Source organism: Aulonocara sp. 'chitande type north' Nkhata Bay, linkage group LG5 (assembly GCF_057382095.1).
Source record: "Aulonocara sp. 'chitande type north' Nkhata Bay isolate Kocher_YH1m ecotype deep benthic linkage group LG5, A_spYH_male_GT1.1, whole genome shotgun sequence".
Lineage (NCBI taxonomy): Eukaryota > Metazoa > Chordata > Actinopteri > Cichliformes > Cichlidae > Aulonocara > Aulonocara sp. 'chitande type north' Nkhata Bay.
In genome coordinates this window covers 27,269,477-27,293,384 of record NC_141348.1, presented here as the reverse complement: position 1 = coordinate 27,293,384, position 23,908 = coordinate 27,269,477, and the positions used below count along the sequence as shown (strand labels likewise).

At 37.9% G+C, this 23,908-nt stretch overlaps 1 protein-coding gene across 5 annotated transcripts in view; it reads right to left on the bottom strand.

The window, feature by feature from the left end:
- Positions 1–10,797: 10,797 nt before the first annotated feature.
- Positions 10,798–23,908, bottom strand: part of pparg (peroxisome proliferator-activated receptor gamma) — a 41,793-nt gene continuing 28,682 nt past the window's right edge. For all 5 annotated transcript variants that reach the window (XM_086292643.1, XM_086292644.1, XM_086292641.1 and 2 more), the window contains exons 5-9: positions 20,620–20,819; positions 17,520–17,646; positions 16,652–16,845; positions 16,141–16,384; positions 10,798–13,621 (exon numbers count right to left, since the gene is read on the bottom strand). In XM_086292643.1, coding sequence (XP_086148769.1) covers positions 13,374–13,621; positions 16,141–16,384; positions 16,652–16,845; positions 17,520–17,646; positions 20,620–20,819 — 1,013 coding nt within the window. In that variant the 3' untranslated portion in view covers positions 10,798–13,373. The remainder of the gene's footprint in view (positions 13,622–16,140; positions 16,385–16,651; positions 16,846–17,519; positions 17,647–20,619; positions 20,820–23,908) is intronic.

Here is a 23,908-nt window from a genome sequence, read left to right as displayed (position 1 = left end):
CAGACCTAAACTTAGAAAAACACATTAAGACAATAACAAAATCAGCTTACTATCACCTCAAGAATATATCAAGGATAAAAGATCTGATGTCTCAACAGGACCTGGAAAAACTAGTCCATGCATTCATCTTTAGTAGGCTTGACTACTGTAACAGCATCTTTACAGGTCTACCTAAAAAATCAGTCAGACAACTACAGCTCATTCAGAACTCTGCTGCTCGAGTCCTCACTAAGACCAAAAAAGTGGACCACATCAGTCCAGCTCTGAGGTCTTTACACTGGCTGCCTGTCCGTCAGAGGATAGACTTTAAAGTTCTAATGCTGGTCTATAAAGCTCTGAATGGTTTAGGACCAAAATACATCAGTGGCCTCCTGACCCAGTATGAACCTTCCAGATCCCTCAGGTCATGTGGATCCGGTCTTTTATCAGTTCCCAGAGTCAGAACCAGACACGGAGAAGCTGCATTCAGCTTTTATGCTCCTTATATCTGGAACAAACCCCCAGAAAGCCTCAGATCAGCTGAAACACTCAGTTTATTTAAATACAGGTTGAAGACTCACCTGTTCTCAGCTGCATTTGAATAAAGCACCAAATCCACACTTTTAAGCTTAAATTTCAAAACTAACATTTTAACTACTGATTTTATCTATTGTTCTGATTTTATCTGTTTTGATTTTATATACTGTTTTGTTTTGTTTGTTTGTTAATTAGTTAGTTTGTTTGTTTGCTTGTTTTAATCAATTTTAAATCATGCTTTTTATTTGTTTTTGTTTCTAATGTCTCTGTAAAGCACTTTGAATCACCTTGTTGTTGAATTGTGCTATACAAATAAACTTGCCTTGCCTTGCCTTGATCAACCCCCATTGCTGCAGAATAGCTTTAAATTGTTAACCCATTTTGTGTTCCTGCAAAAGGCCTTTTTGTATAATTCTGAAATGTACATTATTTTTCAGTTTTGGGTAACCATACCTTTTTTTTTAACCTCTGGTAGTTAACCACTTACCTTTGTACCACTTAAAGCTAATCATTGGACTTGAATGACTTGAATTCCAATAAATACCTGCAAAAATTTGGGTGTTCTCAAACTTTTTGACCAGTATTGTTGGCCAATAGTAGTTGATGTCTTTAAAGTTAACCCAATAACCTTTTTCTTAAATGTTAAAAAGAGCAATTTCTTCTTAGATTTCTAAATGAACATCAAGAACAAATGATTCAAACTGAGCGAATGTAAATAGAAATATTTGGTGGCATCTATTACTCGGGATAAAAAATGGATCATTTGTTCATATAAGAGTTCTGTGAATTATGATGTTACTCCCTTACTTTGTACTAATCTTATGTGACTGTGGTATGTGTCCCGCGCTAATCCAAATGAGTAAGAAAGCCCAAAACCTAATCAGCATGTCCTTGAAATGTTTCATCAGACTCATTATTATGTTAGCCTTTGTGAAATAAAACATTCAGCTTTAACGCCGCTTCTTTTACCCCCTAACTTAAGCCAGGGGGCCATGGGAAGGAATTGGGCTTGCCTGTTTACTGTAGCACCTCACTGACCTTGCCTCCCTCACAGTCCTGACAACTACATTATTGTTACTGGCCACTATTGTTCCTCCCCCCTCTTCAGCTCAAACAGCTAAAACAATACAACAGCCTCTGAGATTTCTGCAACTCCTCCAGGTTTAATGCATGTTTGCAGAAATCTGTAATCATTAGTAAGATATGAAGGTGTTCACCCCTTGCAGCTGAATGTGCTCTTTCTCTGACCTGAACTGCTGAGCTGAAATAATCAACTCATTCCTGAGTCATTGTCATAAACTGAAAGGTTGGTTCGCTGTGTTGACATCAGAGAAATTTTTCCTTCAGAATCAGCAGCTGTAGAGAGGACGTGTGGCCAGTTCACCACAGCGTGACAGTCTGGTTTGGTTTAGCACTTCATGAGGAAAATTACCCTGTTGTAGCAGTCAACAGAGGGCGATAACACGCTACGTTTATGGAACACCAGGGCTCTCAGTCATGAAAAAAACCCCATTATTTCCAGCAGTCAGGAACACTTGTTTAGGGAATAATTGTTTGGAAACATGTTTTTTGAACAGAACAAACGTTCATCAGCACAATGCACCTTTTATTAACCACTATTTATGCTGCGTTAACTTCTTCTAGGATTGTGTAGGTGTCTCAAAATGAAGACAGGTTGAGATTTGAGTGTCTGTGTCGTTCTGCCTTTTCATTGGGAGGTTGAGATTCTACTTGTGGATATACAGCTTGTGCAAAAAGAGAAAAATGGACTTGGTCACTCTGAACCTCTGGAAAAGCTTAGTTGTATTAAAGCCACATTGAGTAACTACTGGAAATAACCACATAACCACAGAAAGCTACAAATGGGGGAAATCTTAAACTCTGGCCTTTCTGACAGCACATCTAATCTTCCACCTGGAATCCTTGATTCGGAAAAGATGCACCATCAACTACAGAAGGATAACTCATATCACTGACTGGCTCTCTCTAAAGAAATTGTATCCATTCGTCTCAGATTTTAACCTTGGAAAGCACACGATACTAATATACTAGTACATGAGTAAAAGATATTGTGAGAAGAAGGATTTTTAAAAACTCTGACATGAAAGACAGAAACGCATCAAACTGTGCACAGACTACAAGGCAGCTGCCAGTAAGAGCCGAATTTACAAGAAAACCGCACGATACTTTGATGATAGGTCTGGGGGAGAAGGAGGAGGGGGTGGGTGGGTTTAAAAAGAGACAGAACACACAATAAACAAAGTGAAAATTGGACTCCATTATTAACAGTATATGTTTTTTTCTTTTCTTTAAAAATTCATTGGAGCAATGTGATCATTACCGTAAAATCTGTATATAGTACTCATTAAGTTCAGCTTTGTTTGTCCACTTGTACCATAAAAACTTGCAACTAGAGCATCATCTTAATTATTTTGTTGCAAACAGAGGAAATAAATGCATTAACATCTGAATGGAAAATATAAAGATAATTCCTGAAGGCAGTAAATGCTGGAAACTGGGGAAGAGCCTTAACACATGATATCTCACTGGTTAAAACCCCCCCAAAAACAATAAAACAGTGTAGAGTAGGTGGGAGGGTTTTGTCCCCCGTTTCCTGTCCTTTAGCCAGTGGTTCTCAAACTGTGGAGTTGGCCGTGCTGAGAGGGGGGATTACCAAGAGGAAAAATATGGAGTGAAAATAAACTGAATGAAGATTCTTTTTTTAGTCCACAACAATAAAAGACAATAGCTGGTGCTGTTGTTACTGAACTTTTTTTCAGCTTTTGAGAGCTTACTTGCCTGAAAAAGACTGACCCACCACCACTGTAACCTAAGACCTTAAATCTATTATAAATATCTTTCTAATAATATTTAAAAATGTTTTATTTGTTTAAACATGTGCTTGTCTGCGCATGGCAAACTGAAGAAATCCTGAGACATTAATACGAGTCCTTTCACTTGAGGAACTCGGGAATGTCAGGTATGTTCATTACCTGTACCTTTGTCAGTCACATGAGAGCTTAAATCAGGTTGCACTGCAATAATTTTACGTTAGCAAATGGTGCTGAACGGTGAGTGAATCACTTGGAAAAAATCTACCTGACAAAGATAAAGTCAGGTGAAGGATGTGATGAAAGCTTTGGCAATTAAACTACAAATCACACCATTTGAAAAACACTGGCCGACATTTAGAATCACAAGACATTTCCACATTGTTTTTATTTGTAAATTTCCATCATACCATTTCCATGCTGGGGTGTGTCACATGAGTGTGATATAATATGGCACCACTTTAGTCATTTAAGAAACATATAGTTTCATCTCTGGGACCTGTAAAAACTGATGTGCTACAGAAAGTCACAAACGCACAAACACAATAAGATTAAAGCGCTTTCAAGAAGATGTGAACCTGAAGAAATCACGTATAACAGTCCATAAAACATTCCCCTTGCAGTAACTGACAAAGCAAACATCACAATTTATTAGGGCATTACCACATCAGTTTTTGTTATAAAATACAGGTCTGCTTTCTAGCTTTCTAGTTTTGTAATCAAACAAAGTCATCCATCCATCCATTAGGTTTAATGGATGCTCCAATAATAACATATAAAAGCTTCCTTGTGCACTGTGCTCTTGTTTAAATTGCTTGGCATCAGTTCATATGACAGCAGATGGATTGTGTTATTAGTGTTAAACAAGAAAATTGATGATGAAATATTGGCATAAAGCAGATTCAGGGAACTGTATTAGCCTGTGTTTTATTGCATTTTTACAATGGCTGTAATTGTTTTACAATAGAAACAGGAACTGTTGCTCCATAAAAGGCTCCAATCCATATAATTTCTTCAACTGAATGATTAAAATGTTTGCTTCACATGAACACGAAGGGCCTTAATTCCTTTGGTGTTTTCTGTGTAAACAACAGACTTAATAAAACACCGTCTTGAGAGCTCTGTTTGCCTTACAGTGGCAGGTGTATCACTTCAGAAACAGGGCTTGTTCAGAGGATGCACACATGTCAGGTATCACACACTGGTGGGAGTAGAATTCCTCTCTGACACTAAAAACAAAAGAGAATAATGAAAAATGAAGCTGCCGTATCTTAAGGAGCTCAAACGAAAACAAAACTTCCCCGTGTAAATCATGAATGCTATCTTTGGACTTGGCTCTGTGTGGACAGAGAAGGGCAGAAATATACTTTCTGAAAATTATTTGGCCGATCAGCTCGGGAATCTTGGCAGGATTCAGTCAGCAGAGACCGGACTGCAACAAAGTGAGGATATGCTGACTCGACATAAAGAACAGATTTAATTATCATCATCATCAGCCATCCGAGAGGACCATCCGGCCCCAAGCCAGAAACCCCCACAATCATCTGCCAATTCAAAGGCTTATTTTTAGGGGCCAAACGTCCCCTTTATTCAGCTATTTTCTCACGTCCTCCAGGCTTTGCTCTCAGCACTTGTGCCTGGCTTTCCCCTTTTACAACTCACAGGCATTCAGCCTGATCAGAGCTTGTAGTTGTCATGAGAAAAAGAAAGGAAATATTTGGATAACCTACTTAAAAATGTACAAATACTCCGTATAAGTGCCTTATGTGTATAAGGTTATTAGAGATTAGGCTGCGGAGAAAGAGGTTTTCAGCTTTTCTGTATAAAACTGGGTGGTTTGAGATGAAAAAAATACTTAATAATCATATTTTTCATGGTATTATCTACGTGAAGTAACTAAGTAACTAAAAGTTAATAATTAAACTAATACAATTTTAATATGGTGTCAAACTAAATTACTCAAATTCAGGTCAAGTGCCTCAACTCTGCACTTGAGTTGTTGAGTAATTGGACTCTGTTCCATTGTCTGAATTCCCACACCCATAATGCAACACTGTCACTCTGAGGCAAGTGAAAACCTATTTGACCCTCACACCCTCATATTTCTAAACGTAATAGTTTTCCATGATTTGACATGATAAGAAGCTGAAGCAAGTTTAATGTCATGTTTTTAAGAAGGAAGATCATTTAATCATTTAAAACAATTTAAACTTATGTTTGTGGTGTAACTAATGGTTTAAAGTGACGACAGTGAGTACAATTTGTACTGTAATTTGTATCAGTTATATAGTACTTCATATATTTCAGTACTTCACAGCTTTATTGAGCTTTAACTTTTCAGGTAATTGCATTGGTTTCTTGGACTTAAAGAAACCAACACTCTCTCTAGTTTCAGTCTTGTTGCTACGATTGTATCATTCAGTAAGAGTAAGCAGCTGTTTTAGCGAAAACCTTCTTACCAAAGTGATATACATCTTTTTCTTTAGTACACATATGATTCAGCTATGGTGTCTTTTCAGAATCGCATCACATTTTCGGCTTGAGAACCAACCAATCAATCGCTGGTTTATTTCTTGCCATATTGTTTGAGTCCATGGTTTTGACATTACATTTTTTTTCTTAGGTAAAAATGCATGCATCTTTCTCAGTGGATAATGCTACACTGAACCCACTGAACTGACCCAATGGCCAGAAACAAAGCTTAAGTTGTACTTAAATTCACCAGCTGAAGACAATAAAAGAATAATACTGATATAAAGGAGAACTTTGATTTTGTCTAGCTACCTAATGTATTTCTATACCATTGGTAAAAACATACATAGATATAGGTTGAGGTCAAAAGTTTACATACAGTCATTATGGGCATGAATGTCATGTAATTTCAGGCTTTCGCAGTGAGAGTACTGACAGGGGCTAGAAAGAGAAAGTGCATGTTTCCCATATAAAAAAAAGTATATTCTTTTCGTTGCTCCCTGTTAATTCCAGAAGTAAATTTAAAATCCTTCTCCTCACCAGTGTTGGTCAAGTTACTTGAAAAAAGTAATCAGTAACTAATTACTGATTACTTCCCCCCAAAAGTAATCCCGTTACTTTACTGATTACTTATTTTCAAAAGTAATTAATTACTTAGTTACTTAGTTACTTTTTAAAAACACGATTTACAACCTGAAGAGGTGATAAAGCAATAGATCTTTCAGCCCAATTTTACTTTTTCTACATAATCCATCATACAAAATGTAATCAAATGGAAAAGTCTCTTTTTTTTAAACTTGTTTTATCAGTTTTAATCTTTTAACTTTATGCATCAAGCAAAAATGTAATTATATGCAACATTCTCTGACTTGAATAAATTAGTTTAACATTTAAACCTATTTTCTACACATTCCAGCACATAAAATAAAATACTTTTTGTGTTTACACTCACTCTTTCAAATAGATGCAAGTAAAACACAGCAGAACATAAATAAAGTCAAAGACTCAGTGGTCCTGTTGCTCTATTTTCACCTGTAAAGCAGGAGTGGGGTAGGCGGAGGTTTACCCTGGTGCAGGTGTGCCGCGGTCAGTTGAAGAATCCGTGAGTTTCTGTGAGTTTCCCATTACGTCGAGAGGTTCTGGTGCGAATGGACCGGAGCCTCCTTGACCTGCTCCCCTCAGGCAGGAGGCTCCGGTCCATTCGCAGTTTCTTCCCCTCTGCTGTTGGACACATGAACAATAACCATATGACTGTTCCCGCTACTAACACATGACCCTACGCTGTGTTCACTGCATCATTCCATGATTGGCACTGATCACCACCTGCACTCATGTATATATCTTTCAACGTAGCACTCTTAATTCTTATTCTCATGTATATATCTCATGTATAGCTCATGCACATATCTTTCTACGTAGCACTTTTAATTCTTATCCCTACTTTTATTTTTTCATGTCTATTTAAGTGCTATTTATGACACTATGTTTGCACTGAAGCACCGCAGCAATTTCCTAATGTTGTAAACCTGCTCAACATTTGGCAATAAACCCCTTTCTGATTCTGATTCTGACGTCGTTGCGCACTCGGTGCTTGCTTGGAAGTTTAGGGGGTTTTTTTCGCTGTAAAAAGAAGTTTTCTTCCCATGCACGATGGACTCTAATGTTTTTGTCACTTTTTATGGAATCAAACTCAAAGTAAGGTCAGTACTTCCACGCTTTAAACGCTGCACGCTCATACTCTCTCCCACAATCGATATGCGATCCATTGTTGATCTGCACACAGCTGTTGTCACTAACTGCGCACTCGCTTACGTCACTGTCATGAGACATTCTCGCAAAAAATCACGGTTATAGTAACGCAGTAACGCAGCGTTCCTACGGGAAAGTAACGGTAATCTAATTACCGTTTTTGCAATAGTAATCCCTTACTTTACTCGTTACTTGAAAAAGTAATCAGATTACAGTAACGCGTTACAAGTAACGCGTTACTGCCCATCTCTGCTCCTCACACACAAGGTCTTGGATAATCTCAAAGACCTTATAGTGCGGTATCTCCCCAATAGAGCACTTTGCTTTCAGACTGCAGGCTTACTCGTTGTTCCTAGAGCTTTTAAAAGTAGAATGGGTGGCAGAGCCTTCAGTTTTCAGGCCGCTCTTCTGTGGAACCAACTCCCAGTTTGAATTTAGGAGACAAGCACTCCCTCTGCTTTTAAGATTAGCCTTAAAACTTTCCTTTACAGTATGATAAAGCTTATAGTCAGGGCTGGGCCAGGTGACCGTAATCCTCCCTTTATTATGCTGGAATAAGTCTAGGCTGCTGGGGCCTTCCCATGATGCACTGTGTTTTGTCTTCACCACACTTTTTAACTCTCTATGTCTTTAATCACCATTTTGCATTTAATCATTAGTTACTCAATCATCTCTGGCTCTCTTCCACAATGTGTTTTTGTCCTGTCTTCTTCCCCTCAACTGCAGTTGGTCACAGCAGATGGCCCCGCCCCTCCGTGAGCCTGATTCTGCCAGAGGTTCCTTCCTGTTAAAAGGGATCTTTTCTTTCCTACTGTCACTGTGTTTGGTCATAGTGGGTCATCTGATTGTTGAGGTTTTTTTTGGTGTTTTGTATTATTGTAGGGTCTTCACTTTACAATATAAATTTGGCGCCATATAAATACAATGAATTATACTTAATTGAAGCTTAGGGTTAGCCTGGTTTATCTATTTCAAAACCAGTTTTTATGTGCGTTTGGGATCATTGTCTTGTTTAGTTATTGACTGGCTATGAAGCTGAAGAATTTGGAGGTTTTCTCGCTTCTTTATTATTTCATCCACTTGCAATGTACCAGTATTAGTGGCTGCAAAACAGCCCCCAAGCATGATACTACCACCACCATGCTTGACAGCTGGTACAGTGTTCTTAAATTTAAAAATCTCACTTTTGCTCACTTCACCTTTTGTGGCCAAAAAGGTCAATCAGCATAACCCTTTTCTCCAGAAGCCACTTTGCTTTTTCAGCTGCAAATTTTGGGCGAGCCTGAAGGTGTTGATTTGGAGCCAAGGCATCTTTCAAGGCCGATGCAATGGGAATGTAAAACTTGCTTCACTGTTGACGTAGACACCGGTGTTTCAGAATTTCCTGTTCATGGCAGGTTTGAGCCTTGGTGGTACTGGTTTGTTCTTCAACACCCTGACCAATTTCCTTTAACTTGAGGGGGATAGTTTAGGTCTTCTTCAAGGTCTGTGCAAAGTCGTGACACATCAAAATAACTTGTACTTGTGTACAATAGTTTGAATTGATTATCTTGGAATCTGCAGTTGTTTAGAAATGGCTCCAAGACACCTTCCCAACCTGTGTAAATCTAAAGTTTTCTCTCTTTGCTCTTTACTGAGTTCATTGGACTTTTTTTTATTATTCTAATTATTAATCAGTCCATCAAGTTCTGTCAAACAAATCCTTTTTCTGCCAAAACAAAATAATTTGTCTGTGGTCTGGCATAATGAGAATTTAACAGGTCTAAGCCTTGTCAAGTCAAAACACATTGTTGAGTTTTCAGCATCACATTAAAAGATTTAAGCAAGTGTATGCATATATTTGAGCCAAAATTAATTCAAACTTGTGCACCCAATTCTTATTTTTGTAAGGTCAAAGGTCAAAGATGCATGTTGTACCATCAAAAAGGACAGTTCAGAGAAATTATTAAAAGCCACAAATTACCATGGCTTTTATGCTCATGATGAGTGTATGTAAACTTCTGACCACAACTGTATATTTTATAGTTTAAGGGTGTGACACATTAATAATTTAGGGTTATTTCCTGCCCACAACGACAAGACTGCGCTTGAGGGTAGTCAGAAAGAGAAAGAGCAGAGGCCACTGGTTTCCAGGAAACAGCTCATCAGCTGGATTATAAAGTTCCTATATACAAAAATACTACACGTATAACTAGTTATTACAGTACAAATAGCCCGTTTCTGTGTATGTGTAGGCATGTTAAGGAAGTAAAAAAGAAGAAAAATCATGGTTTTATTTCTCATAAAGAGGCAGGGTGTAGATGATGATCATAAGCATGTCTGATTCACTGACAAAAGTAGTTGTTTAACTGTTAAAGGCTGATAAATAAAGACTGAAGTTCATTAATTACATAAGAAAAATACCATATTTGTACACGGAGACAGATAACATTTTTATGTCTCAGTTTAACTTTTCAGTAGCATATGTTGTTTATTTTACCTGTTTAGTTTAAGAACTTATAATATATTAACCAATGTTAACAGTGTTAACTTTGTAGGGACTGACCCCTAAGAGTGTTTTTTTGTCACCGAGATTAACCCCTTGCATGTGACCATGTGATCACACACTCTGTGAGCTGTTGTTTGGCAAAGAGCCAGCCAGTCAGAGAGCTTTGTGAAGTTGCGCCAGGCATCGAGTTGACCTGATGTCCGAGTGGGTTAATAATTGATGTCCTGAGTTTGACCTTGTTGTCGCACGCGATCCCATCTCAATCCTATTTTTCCAAGAATTTCTATAAGTTTCCCCCTGACACACACACACACACACACACACACCTTTTTTGTTTTGTTCTTGTCTGTCAAAACAAAGAGACAAAATGTAATGCCACCTAAAAAAAAGCAAAGAAAAAAAAACAGAACCAAAAAAACCAGAACTCTAAAAAAGTAAAACCACTTCCCTGCTTGCTGTTCATATTTGTATCCACAGACTTTGGTCTTCCGGCACAGTGCAACATAGTTCATGTGTTGCAATCTTTCCAACAGGGCGTGTGTGTGTTTGGTAATAGACACCGAGGAGCAGCTGATGTAATGACTGTAAAACAGATTTCCAAGAGTCTGAATGACTGGAATGCCTTTAGGAAGTATAGTATTTAAAAATGTTTTTTGGTGAAACATGTGTGAGCAAGCTTCCACAGCTTTTAAAGAAAAGACAGGCTTCAAGTAAAAAGTTAAAAAATATTTTATTTACATCTTCTTTATTCTGTTTTCCCCACAAACATATCAGTCCACTCTTTTTGTCTGCACAAACAACATTTGATGGATCAGATATAGTAGATTTGGTCCACACATACAAAATCATTTCTTAGCAAAAATTATAACTCAAACCAGTATTTTAGAATCTGAAATAAAACCAAGGCCAAAAAATCAATTGTATCTGACAATTAAAAAAAAGTCATACCATACATGTAATATGTATAATATATATAATGTTTTTAAAATGACATTAACTTCACAAAAAACAAAACAAAAAACAGCTAAAGATAAACTCTTGAAGGCACAATATGGCACATACACTTTTATTTTTCAGCAAACAGCAAACATCATCATGGCAATTTGCATTTGGTCAGCTCAACAGTTTCTCACAGTTTCTGCAGGCGTCTAAAATATGTTAAAGGCAATAATCTGATTTCTGTTTTTGGTTAAAGCTGATTAAAAAGAGATAGCACCTTCACCCTGATGCCAAGACAGAAAAGGACTGTCTGAGCATTGCTTTAGCGTGTGTGTAAGCATTCATGTATTTGTGCGTCTTCACAGAGGTATTGAAGCACGTACACACTGCTGCTGGTGCTGCTTATGATGGCTGCAATTGACCGTGTAGATAAGCTGCACACGAACAACACATACTGTATTGTATGAGACATGGTGTCATATATTCACAGTGATACATTTCTCCTTGAGGCACTTGAAGCTGGCTGTGTTGATCATTCACAATTTTACCCTCGAGCTCGCCAGTAAGAAAATCCCCTCACTTTCAGTTTGTCCCAGACGCTACTTTTGGTGCAATAGGTGGTAGTTTCATATTTAAGTTGGCACCCTGCTCAGCAGAGGGTTCAGGCTCAGCAGAGGCTAAAATGACTGTGCACCACAAGTTATTCACATGCAGACTGTCTAGACAAGATCTAATACTCAGATTCTGCATTTCTTTCCCTGAATTCTGTTTTCCTCGTCTTCCTCATCTCTTTCTCAATTTCAGTTAGTCAGTCTGTCTGGCTACATGACTTTATAACCAAAACACATACACAGAGCACAAAGTGCTTAATCTCAACTCATAATTTTAAAAGCAATCTCTTTTCATTCTCTTTTATGGTATTGTGCAAAAGTCTTCAGTCACTCTCATTTCTCCATATTTTACTTTGAAGGAGCCAGAGTTTCCTGTAATTTGGTCAAGTGGTCTTGAGCAATTGTTCTCCAGGTTTTCTGAATTTCTTTAGTTTTAGTTCAAGTTTTTCTGTAGACATTGACTGCTTTGTCACTCATTTGTAGTCCAGTCATTATACCTGGTTCTTTTCAGAGGAATGTTTTTGTTTTGTTTGTTCAACACTTAATATTGAGGATTAAAAAAAACCAACAAACTGTAAGGATAAGCAATTGTCTACTTTACAGACAAGTTAGCAAACAACCAAGAAAATGTGTCTTTAGTCACTTTGCTACCAGCAGCCCGTTGCAAAAGTGCATACTTTATTTAGTTGAATGTATAAAAATGCTAAAGGTAAGTTTGACAGTCTGACAGGCATAAAATAAAATTCAGCACCAAAGTGATTCCAAGAGTGCTGTTAGCTGAAAGCTTGGCATATCTCAGCAAACTGTGCAGTATGTCTTTAAAAACTTTGAAGAAACAGAACAAGTGCAGGACAAAGGAAGAAGTGGCAGGCCTAAAAAACAGCAGATGAAATGTATGTTAAGAAATAGGAAAAGACCAGCAAAGACCTGACACAAGACCTGAGAGATGCATCTGCACCTTCAGCTGATCCATCTACTGCTCAGTGAAGCCTCATCAGAAATGGCCATCATTGAAAAAGACTTTCTTAAGAAAGGGGAACAAGGAGAAAGTTACACAAAAAACGGACTGAAATCCAGGCAACCAGTCTAATGGAGTGATGAATCCAAACTTAAACTTTTTGGTTCAAATCATTGTCCTTGTCAGTTTGTAGATCAAGACAGAGGCACAACAGTGAATCTTTAAAACCACCTGTAAAACACGTCAGAGGCTCTGTCATGGTTTGGGGCGACATTTCAGCCAATGGTGTTGGAGGAGATGTTGTCAAAACTGAATTTTGAGCGCAGAGAATTATGCTCAGATTTTGATCTACCATACAAAGGCATCTAGAAAGTGTTTGATTGGCAATGGTTTAATTTTACAGCATGACAATGATCCCAAACACACTGCCAATGTAGTAAAAGCATACCTGGATAGAAAAACACATGATTGAACATCACCACATTATCATGGACTATTCTCCCCCAGAGCCCTGATCTTAACATCACTGTAGCAGTGTGGGATCATGTTGACAGAGAATGGAACAAAAGGCAGCCAGCATCCAAAGAAGAGCTTTGAATGCCCTTCAAGAAGCCTGGAGAGCTATTCCAGAGAACTACTTAAAGTACACACTCTGTTTTTTATTTATATAACGTGTTCCCATGTGTGTTTTTAGATGTTTCAATAAAACTGCTAACCTACTTCTTAAATCAAGGGTGACTCAAGACTTTTGCACAGCACTGTATTTTTCTTTACCCCTTTCTGTACGTGTCCTCTTCTCCTGTTGAATTCTAATACAAGTCCTTCATGATCTCCTGCAGCAACGGGTGCAAACACATGTCTATCTCTGTCTTTTTAAGCAGCTGGATGAGATGGACGTGATCGGTGACTATCTGACGCAGGTCTGTCATCTTCTGGAGCAGCTTGGCAAACAGCTGCAGAGAGTCTGGATGGTTTAGCTTCAGCTGCAACTCCAGTGAATGAAGCACCGTCTCCTGAAGCTGCTCGATGGGCTTCACATTCAGCAGGCCTGGCCGGTCTGGACACATTACAGAGATAAGGAGGATAAATGAGAGACTGACCACAATATATCCAAAATCCATTAAAACAGGTAGATGACAATTTAAATTGGCATAAGAAGAGAAATAAAACCGATAGAAAATGACCTAAAGTTTAAAACTTACGTTGGATGGAGAGGTGCAAATAACTAAACATTATCCACATTCACTGGCAGAAAACATCTCAGTTTAAGTTAAGAATACTTATCTCGATTTCAAGAGATAATATTTGTCATTTAGGTTAATATTTAAATAAAACGTTTAATTTTAATCATCATGCTATCCAAGGTCAGGTTTTTATCAAGCAGCACTATAATAATCACCAATACTAGACTAAGCAGTTAGAATCTGTTGACATAAGAGGGTGAGGCTCAAGTGTTCACAAGCTGGTCTGATTTGTTAACATTTTAGATTTTAAACCCTTAGGTCCCTGCTTGCTTTACTGTGATATTACTAGAACAAAAATGTTTGTTAAAAGATGTCAAAGTTGTATAAAAACGACTCGACTGAGTGATTGTTAGTTGCTCATGTGGTTGCCAGTGAAACCTCACCTTTTTTTTCTCTTTAAGATACAGTGAGTCAAAATGTTGTCATCAACATGCAACTTGCTGTTTGTAAATCTCCCTGCACGTGATGCAGTTGCCGTTTACTGCCGTTCTGCTAGACTCCCTTCCCAAAAACATCCAATACATCTATGAGTGGGCCGAGGCTGGCGGGAGATAGTGTGTTAAACACAGAGAACTGATAACTTGGATTTACTTGGAGCAGCTAACTATGTTAACTATGTTACTTTATATACACATGGATGTAAATTAAATTCACGTTGTCTGGCAGAAGCACAGCGATAACATGAAATAACCTTGGAATCATGATTTTTTTTTTAAATATTTAAAATAAAAAAGTATTTTTGTTTCATTTTTGCCAAATATTGAGCTGAGAATGGGGTCGCCAGTGTTGTATTTGTTTAATATATATCGGCAAGGAAACAGGAAGCGGTTAGCTTAGCTCTGTACAGAAACAGAAAGGCGTAAAAATGAGATTGCACAAGTGGTTTTATTGGTAGGTGATCATGGTATTCTTACTGTGCTAAGTAGCTGACACAGTAGTGCATTAGTAGATGCTACATAGAACTTTGCAGACCCACGTATGCATGTTGTAGCTACCAACAAGGGGGCAATGTCACGCATATGTGGCGCACGCTTAGTAAGGCTTGTAAGGCTTAGTAAGCGTCTGATTGGCACAACTATTACTTGTGCCAATCAGACGCTCTGACATGAACATTTACGACCAGTTTGGACTCACCAGTTAACCTAGCATGCATGTTTTTGGGCTATGGGAGGAAACTTGTACAGGGAACCCTCCACACAGAGAGGCCCAGGGTGACCAAGAGGTTCAAATGACTACCTTCTTCCCGTGAGGCAACAGTTAGAACCACTGCGCTGCACCACCCAATGTGACCAAGATTTGTAGTGGAGTCAACCATGTGTTAAAAACACTGAACTGTGCACTGCAGCTACTCTCGGTGCTGGCTGATCTTTGATGGGTTTTCTGCATGTGTTAAAGACAATTTTTCTACATACACTTAACGTATTGCTACATGCTGTTGTGCTTTTTTTTCCCTTTTTTCTTTTTTTTCGGGGGGTTGCACACATGCAATAGCTTCCACTGATTACATTTTCACAATCCCTCTCACTGTGTAGCCAGCCATGATTACCTCAATAAGGAACACTGCCAGAACAGCTATTTCTCCCTGCTTCCAGCTGTTACGCAAAGCAAGGTTAAGCTGTGTGCAGCATCACTTTAATAGACAGATATTAACCGATAATGGTGTCAGTCCTGTTAACTCAAAGTCTAAACTCAGACTACAGACGTTTTAAAATCCAAGCCAATTTTGAAATTGTTTCATCGTGCACATACAGAAAACAATTATTAGAAATATTAGGCCAGAGGGAGCAATGTGAGTGATCTCATGTGGTTGCATTTCCAGACTAAAATGGAGACTGTGGTGCAATCGCTTGCTGTAATGTTAGCAATAGCTTGCAATGATAATAAAATCTGGATGACAAATTACTTGGGTCGATGTGGTCAGCAAGGATTATTTATTCTTGAACGAGAACCCGAGGCGAGATTTTAACTGTCAATAAAATCTGTCGACACCATTAGCCGCCCCCAGGCTAATCTTATGTATGCAATCATGCTCTTGCCATATATGGAAAAACGGTTCATTCAACACATCAGTGCAACAGATGCCATGTTAATCATGTCTGTATACCTGCAGACGCTTTCTTTTATGAGTATATCAGCACCAATAAAGTGCTGATATACTCATAATCAAATCTGAACTCTAAACGTCCAACAGTGGACGCAATGAATCTGTGAGTGTTTTAGGAGGTTTAAGAGAAGTGCTCCAAACCATTCACATATCCAGATTCCTCCTCCGAAGGTCAGGAGAGGTGAACTGGGGGCAGATAGTAAAACAAACAATAATAAAAACACTCACCCCCACTGAGAATGATAACAGCCAGAAACAGGGCCATGTCGCTGTCGTCCAGCTCCAGCGTGTTAAACTTGACGGAGAATTCAAACTTTGGTTCCATCATTTGACAGAAAGGTTTCCTGAGACTCTTGAGGAACTCCCGCGTCATAAAAATCTGTCCATAGGAGATGAGGGTCCCATCTTTGTTCATCAGAGGCGACATCATGATGATCAAAACCTCAATCACACCATACTTCAGCAAAGTAACCTGAAAATAAAGAACACAATGACTGTATCAAAATCTGGCAAGATCTTTAGTTTAGTAGAAATGATAGTCGGGTCGTAACTTCATTTTCATTCAAAATCTAGAACTGCAAGCAGCAATGAGCTTCGCTAACCATTATGTCGACTTATTTACGTTGATCATTTTCTGAATTGAAATTGTCCAAAACTGTTTATTTTAAAGTTGTTTTAGAACAGAAAAAATCTTCCACAACAATCAGGACCGAACGGATGAACCACTGATGAATCTCACCTGATCATTTAGATCCAAATCGACAAATCCAGGGATACTTTTGGCAAACTCTGTCACTTCTCTCACTGCTTCTGCTGAACGAGACTGACAGCTCTGGAAGAAACGCAGCTCCACAGTGTCTGCTTCTCCCTGTCCACCGAAGACTGCCATTCTCATAACCTCACTCTCTGACAGTGGGTGCGTTTCCGTGTAGCCTGATATGTGAGAGAAGGTACTTAATTTAGTTGGAGGAGTACAAGAAAAACAGAGAAGCTAACTATATAAGAAGCTAAAAATAACAAAGAGTTAACAGATAATTGCTGAATTTTGTGTCTTTCTAGATCTCTCGATCCTCATCCATCTCCATTTTTCTGCAAGACTTTTAGAAAATAACAATACAATTATCGACCGATGAAGAGAATATGACAGAAGATACAGTGGTACCATTGAGAATAGGTAACATAATTTATCAGCACCAGTAAAACTGGACTTGAAAAATGTAAAAACTGCACTTTTCTCCCCAGAAAAACTAATGCAATGAATTGGGGTTAATATGTGTGCTTTAATAATTATCTTGATTATGTGAAAAAAAAAAAAAAACATTGACAACACTGGGTGAAACTGGTAAATGAAGAAGTTTGAATAGTTGGGATTTTCATTTTAAGGAGCTTGTCTGAGTTTCAGCCTTTGTTTTGTATATTTTGAATTGCTATTACTATTAATTCCAATGTAAAAAATTTTTTTAATGTGGAATAATAGGAACAATATCTTCTGCATTGCTGTAGCTAATTGCATTCCTAAAACTAAACAGAACAATAACAGACAAACAACATGTTTTGGACATTGCAACAAAAGGTGTTCTTTAACAGAGTAATTTGATACTACCCACCTCCGTGTACAGGTGGAAGAGCGGAGGTCTGGTGCTGCTGCTGCTGGTGCTCTGGGACTGGTATCTGCTTACAATTAATGAACTGCTCTCCTTCCATTAGAGACTTCAAGTCGTGGATGACAAAAGGCTACAGGTAGAGTGCAAGGAAAATTTTGGGAGAAGGCAGAAGAAAAGGAAAAAAGAAAAGAAAAAGAGAAAAAATTAAGTTGATTATAGGTCTTCTGAGGACATTTAGTCTCATCTGTATGATGAGGCAAATAAAGAAAGTCTCAGCTGCAGGCCGACACAGAAAAAAAACATCATTTCCAGGTATCTGAGCAAACTTACGCTTACTTTAGTAAAACTAACATGCACTGGCCTGAAACATGAATGCTGCTATTCACACACATAAATCATTATTGTAGTGGGAATAGAGGGAATTAAAGCAGGAAATTCTCTAGAAGTTGTGAAATGAACAACCCATTTCCTGCGTGAGTGAATGAAACTGAGTGGGGGGAGTGAAATGTCTTTATGTGCTCACTGTGCAGGAATCTGTTTGTTAGTTTTGTCTTTACACAGCAATTGTATGTATGTTGTTCAGCGCAAGCACAACGAGCGCCTCCATTTTCTTATAAGTGCCAGCTTTCATAAAATTTCTTTCAACACACTCAGGATTTCTGCTATAAACATATAGGCTAAACAAATATAGTCTATATAAAAATACCTTTAATCTATTTGTGCGACTGTAATGCTACATTTTAGCATTTGCCACTAGCAACATTATTAAATGTGCAAAAAGAAAAAAACACTATACTGGGTAGCTTTGTTGGAAGCTAAATTGAACTTGTGTGAACATTATGTATAACAAAGAAATCAAACCTCCATTTTATCTGAAGCACTCATACAACAAGGTAAAATAATAGGTATCTTGCACAGAGACATTGTAGCTCCGATTCCAAAATAATTGAGCAAAACAATGATGGTTTTCCAAGGTTAAGGAAAAAAATCGCTTCCTTTATCGCACATGGTGTGTCTGGAGTTCCGGTGCAGTTAAACACTGATTACACATCAACTCATATCAAGGTTCTGCTTGTTAAAAAATGTAAATATTCTACGAAAGTTAAAATCATTGACTCCCAATTTGTTTTAGGAGGATTGCTTTGGTTTAGTAAATAACCAAGCAGTCCCTCAAACAAAGAGATGATTTGGTGCTATTTGGCTGCAATCACCACGATGAACAGTCATAACAAGCAGACGAAAGAGATGCGGCGCAACCTTGAGCTGAGAGTTATCCGAGAACACGAGTAAAAAACCAAAAACTAAGAATCTCCTTCTACATTTTAAGAATATAATACGCTCAAAGTTTTTAATCCACTTTTTTATTCTGTGAGGGAAAAAAATCAAAGAAGATGAAGTGATCAGGTTTCACAGAAAAGCCTACAAAAACATACACATTCACAAATACTGGAAATATCTTCATGCTGATAGTTTTTAAGCATGTTTTTCATATTCTCAATAATTAACCGTCATTTGTCTGGAAACAGACAATTGAATTTTTGACCTCCAGTGACTCATCTCACATCTTGTGACACGATCCTGTGTTTTTATCGGTTAAAACAAACTGTCCAGTGTGCACCATGGGCGTATTAGTCAAACAGCATCAGTACCAAGAAAAAGAAGAAGAAGGAACAATGGTTACTGGTACACACGTAGAGCATATGCATGTACCAGTAGAATTTGCTTTTTAATTTTTTCCGCTCCACTCCTTAAAGCCCAGCAAAACCAGTATGATGACATGGCTATGCATCAATGTCAACTTAAAATTACATTGGATTCTTGCAGATATGTTGGTCTCTGCTGATTGGTTGGAGAGACTAAAATCAAATCCCCAACTGAAACTACTTACAGTTGGAACAATGAATGATAATGCAAACACAGCGTAACAGGCTGACGGTACTATCTGATATCAAACCAACTCCATAATCTTCAGATCACATATGTATGTCTGATTAAAGAAATGTAGTTGCCACACTCAATGTAATATTACTAGTACTACTATATGAATAATACACAGACAAAGCAACTTCACATATAGGAATAGCGGCATCATAAGGAGAAAAAAGGGAGAAAGCTGATGAATTAAAAGCAAAAATAAAATAATGCAAAGTGGATAAAAATATTCACTTGAGATCTATTTTATGTTCTGCTTGCATGCTGTTTGATTAGGTCTCTTTGGAAAACGCTAAACTCTAAATATCTTCTTTTCATTCAACTTTTCTAAATTTCCAAATGTCTTTATGAAATCATTTGATGTTTTAAGCAGGACTGTCGAAGCCATGGCTGTAAAAGAAAAGACTGCTAAAAGCAACACCACCCTGTTCTGTAGTTTGACCATTGTAACCTGAGATATTTTCTAACAGCCAAGACATGTTGAAACCAGTCCATCCACTTTTTGAGTTAACACAGCAGCAACAGCCTAAATCGCGTCATCTGAGTCAAAACTGAGCGTGCTCACAGGAATTTATGCTGACAAATGTTAAAAGACGTGCTGAGTAAAAGGTTTAAAATACTTAGAGTTTAAATCATATTAATGGTGTAGTATTAATAACAATTCTAACTAAATTTAAAGCAGTAAGGCTTTTTCTATGTCCTACTTCTGAATTTTGGTAAAATACTGCATGAAGTTATGGATTTTTCACCCTGGCCTGTTCAGTATGATCTTGACTCTGTTTAATGTCATCCTTGCTTGTGATAGTTTCCAGAATGGGAGATATAAAAAATATATATAGGTCAAATTTGTGCTGTAGATGTCGTTCTTAGTGGAGAAAAAGCAAACAGGAAAGAGAAACTGGCTCAGTAGCTCTCATCAGCGAGTTGAGAACGTTCAGTATATGTAGATGGTTGATATATCCCTGGAATGCAAAGACAAGTGAAACCACATGCACACCTGCAAATATCTTATCAGTTCAAATGCTGGTCTAATATTAAGCAGCAGTGCTCATATACAGTTTTTTTCTGATCTATTTTCTGTCCTGAGAATGCCAATGTTGAGCGCTATCTGTCTGCTGATTTTGTACGCATCCGAATCAAAGCAAATGAGAATTTAGAGAGTGCTGCTTACCACGTTGTCTCCGGTCTTCCCAGAGAGGATGGCCCTGGCCTTGGCCTTGGTGAGAGGGAAGTATTTCAGATAGGCCTCGTACAAATGCCGGGCCAGAGCCCTCAGATCTGCTGCCTCCGGGTGCATGTGCTCCATGTCAGATGAGAACTCGGCTAGCAGTTTTTCCTTCTCTGCCTGAGGCATTCGGCCAAAACGAATAGCTGGGAAAGGAAACAGAAGAACACTCTGGTGAACCATGAAAAACAGACATAATCACATGTGCACAGCAAATACGCAAAACCTGAAGCCTGAGTCAATTTATTGGAGTCACGCGACCTCAAAAGTCCCAGTTTGAATTAATACCATTTTGACTGACATTTCGACCTCAAACCACGTGTTACCATGTGCTACTTCACTTCTACAAAACACAAGTTAGGCTGAAAAGTTGAATAATGAATTCAAAGAACATGGGGAACCCTAAAAAATATTTCTAAACTACATTTTTCCTTTAGTAAACTAGCTTTAACAGAAGTAAAACACTATTTATTTGTGTATCAGATTGTAACATCAAGTACAATATGCTCATTCATGTGTAGCCATGTACACATGAATGAATCCCAGCCTTTTCCCGCTCAAAAAGGTCATTTTTGGAAGTGACTACATGTGATGGATTAGCATATACAAAAATAAATCTGTCTTGTGATTGAAATCCATTCCCTGTTATTTCAGACCAGTTGATAAACAATATTCTACGTAAGTAAATGAAAAATTTTAAAAATTGACTTTATTAAAAGCTGGTAATTTTTTATACTTATATTGAAGTCACTGGAGTACAATATCTGCTTAAGTAAAGGCTTTAAATACCTTTTTCATCACCCCATTTACCTTCTGTTAGAATGTTTAATTTCTTTATCACATCTTTAATATTTGATCAATGAGCAATGAATCAAATTGAACAGCTAATGTCAACAGAATTACCCATCTAGAGCAAACACACAAGATTTTACGGCACACTGAAGCACTACAAACCCCAGTGAACAAAGAATGAAATGTAAATGTGGGACATTTCATTTGAGACAGGGGACGTGTTTCTTTTACCTGATATGCAACAACGCCAATGTTAGGTAACTACTCTTTAAACCGTTGCGATGTCACAATATTTCAAGCTTGGAGTTTAAGTAATGGAAAACTTGTCCGAGTTGCTCTAATAACTCAAAGATTTCTGAATGTTAAAAAGTCACATGAGTCATATGACTCATGGCTTCTTCAATGAAAGGGAAAATCCAGTGGCATCAAAAGATGACAAATGATTCTGCTGTGATTTTTGAGGTGTGTCTTATGAGGCAATTAGAACATTTTGTTGACTCTGATATTGTGTACGGACCGATGTTTTCACAGCTCACCGAAAGATGAGTCGTTTGTTGAATAGGTATTTATTGTAGGATTCAGCTGAGATAAATATATTCTCTTGTAAATGAAGTATTGAGTCTCAGTGGGACTACCTGTATAAAAAAAGGTTAAATAAAATAAAATATAATAAAAACAGACCTGAAATGTAACAGCTTTCATTGCATTAATGTAATTTTCACAGAATGCAAAATTATTTACCTCCTGATAAAATTATGTGTATTTTATGCCCCTTAACTAAATATATTGATTATATTTCATTTGATCAAAAATATACCTGTATAAAATTATCTTATATTACTAGAGTTGCATTGCACTTTTCAAATTTTATAGTCAGCCTCTATTTTATGCTGAATGTGACAAAATGTTTTACAAGCTGACAATTTCTCTGAATACTACGTGTCAGTTTTAGACTTTGTAACTTTGTAAAGCAGTAAGGTCTGATATCTGTCAATGAATATAAAATGCAACCCATGTTTTGTAAAATTAGAAACAAAATAAAAACAACACATAAAAAAAAGACAAAAACCCTGCAAGATGTGACTTGTGAACCCCCACAGAAATAAATGGTCCACTGGCGGCTGAAAGCAGGAGGTAACGGCACATCTATCTACCAGCATTCAAGTGAATGCTTCCCTTGCCCTGCTGCGTGTACATGAAAGCAGCACTGTGGTTGTAACATGGCTGATGTGGATGTCTTTTTTTTTTTCTTCTAAGAAATCTGACACCAAGGTGTGACCATTCTTTTTCTGTTAGTGGAAGTCATTATTCCTTATTTCCATTTCATTCCCAGCTCTGAATTTACTGCAGTGTGTACGTGATTATGTAATGCTGACTGCACACCCTAAGCAAATGCATACAAACTAAAGTGGCTCTACCACCGGGCACCGCGCCCACGGCAGTGACACAGCAAACTGGAGAAATCAGTTCAACGCAAGTCAATCATTGATTAAACAAAAACCCACACAACTCCAGCTATACCTATTACACCAGAGTGATATCAGAAAAGGTGGAGGTAGAGAGAAAGACGCAGAGATAAGCAACAGCAAAGTAGAAAAAAACATATATCTATTGATAGCAGATGCTCATAATGTTGTTGAATTTAAGTCACTTCTAAGATTAAAATGTGACAACGAGTCCAGCCGACTTTTGCCATGATGATTGACAAAACCTTTCGTGCTAACCGGCACCAGCAATAAGGTCATTAGTTAGATAAAGGAGACATGGTTTAAAAAAAAAAAGCTTGAATTAAGAACCTTTTGGTCATGAAACTGTGAGATTGTAATGTATAATTACTCTGACACCAAACTCTTAGAGATAAGATCACATCTGCGTTAATGTGATGTTGTTTTCAATAAACTACAGTTACAAGCTGCCAAGTAGGAAAAGCTTGTTTCCTCAGCCTCTGAATCCAGCACACAGATGCCACGCACCTATGCCAGTGTTTTCAGTGATGAATTGAATTACTGAACCATTGTCAAATTTGTGCAGCATCTTCCTCGGGGTCATGCTGTAACGCTTTGACTAGAGGTGGTATGTAAACCTAGTAGGTGATAAACCTGTTGTAGAAGTTTGGATATAAAATCTGTCCCCACCTCTCTATGCCTACCTAGGAAAAAAAACACAGCAGATAATTTGGCTTTTACTCATCACAGGGGCAAAGCTTTAGGACAGTGGGCAGCACAGTTACAAATGACTAACATGTAACAGTTACCAGACTAATATATATGAGTTACCAGGTGAGCTTCTTTCAAGGGATGACTTAAACCTGTTCCTGTTCTTACAATCGGTGTATTTATGATGGGCAATGGCTGAACTGGGGAACTTATTTGGTGGAGGTAAGCTGCTATGTCTGACAGACTGGACAAACCCCAAGATGGCCTGCCCAAGGTAGCAAATAATC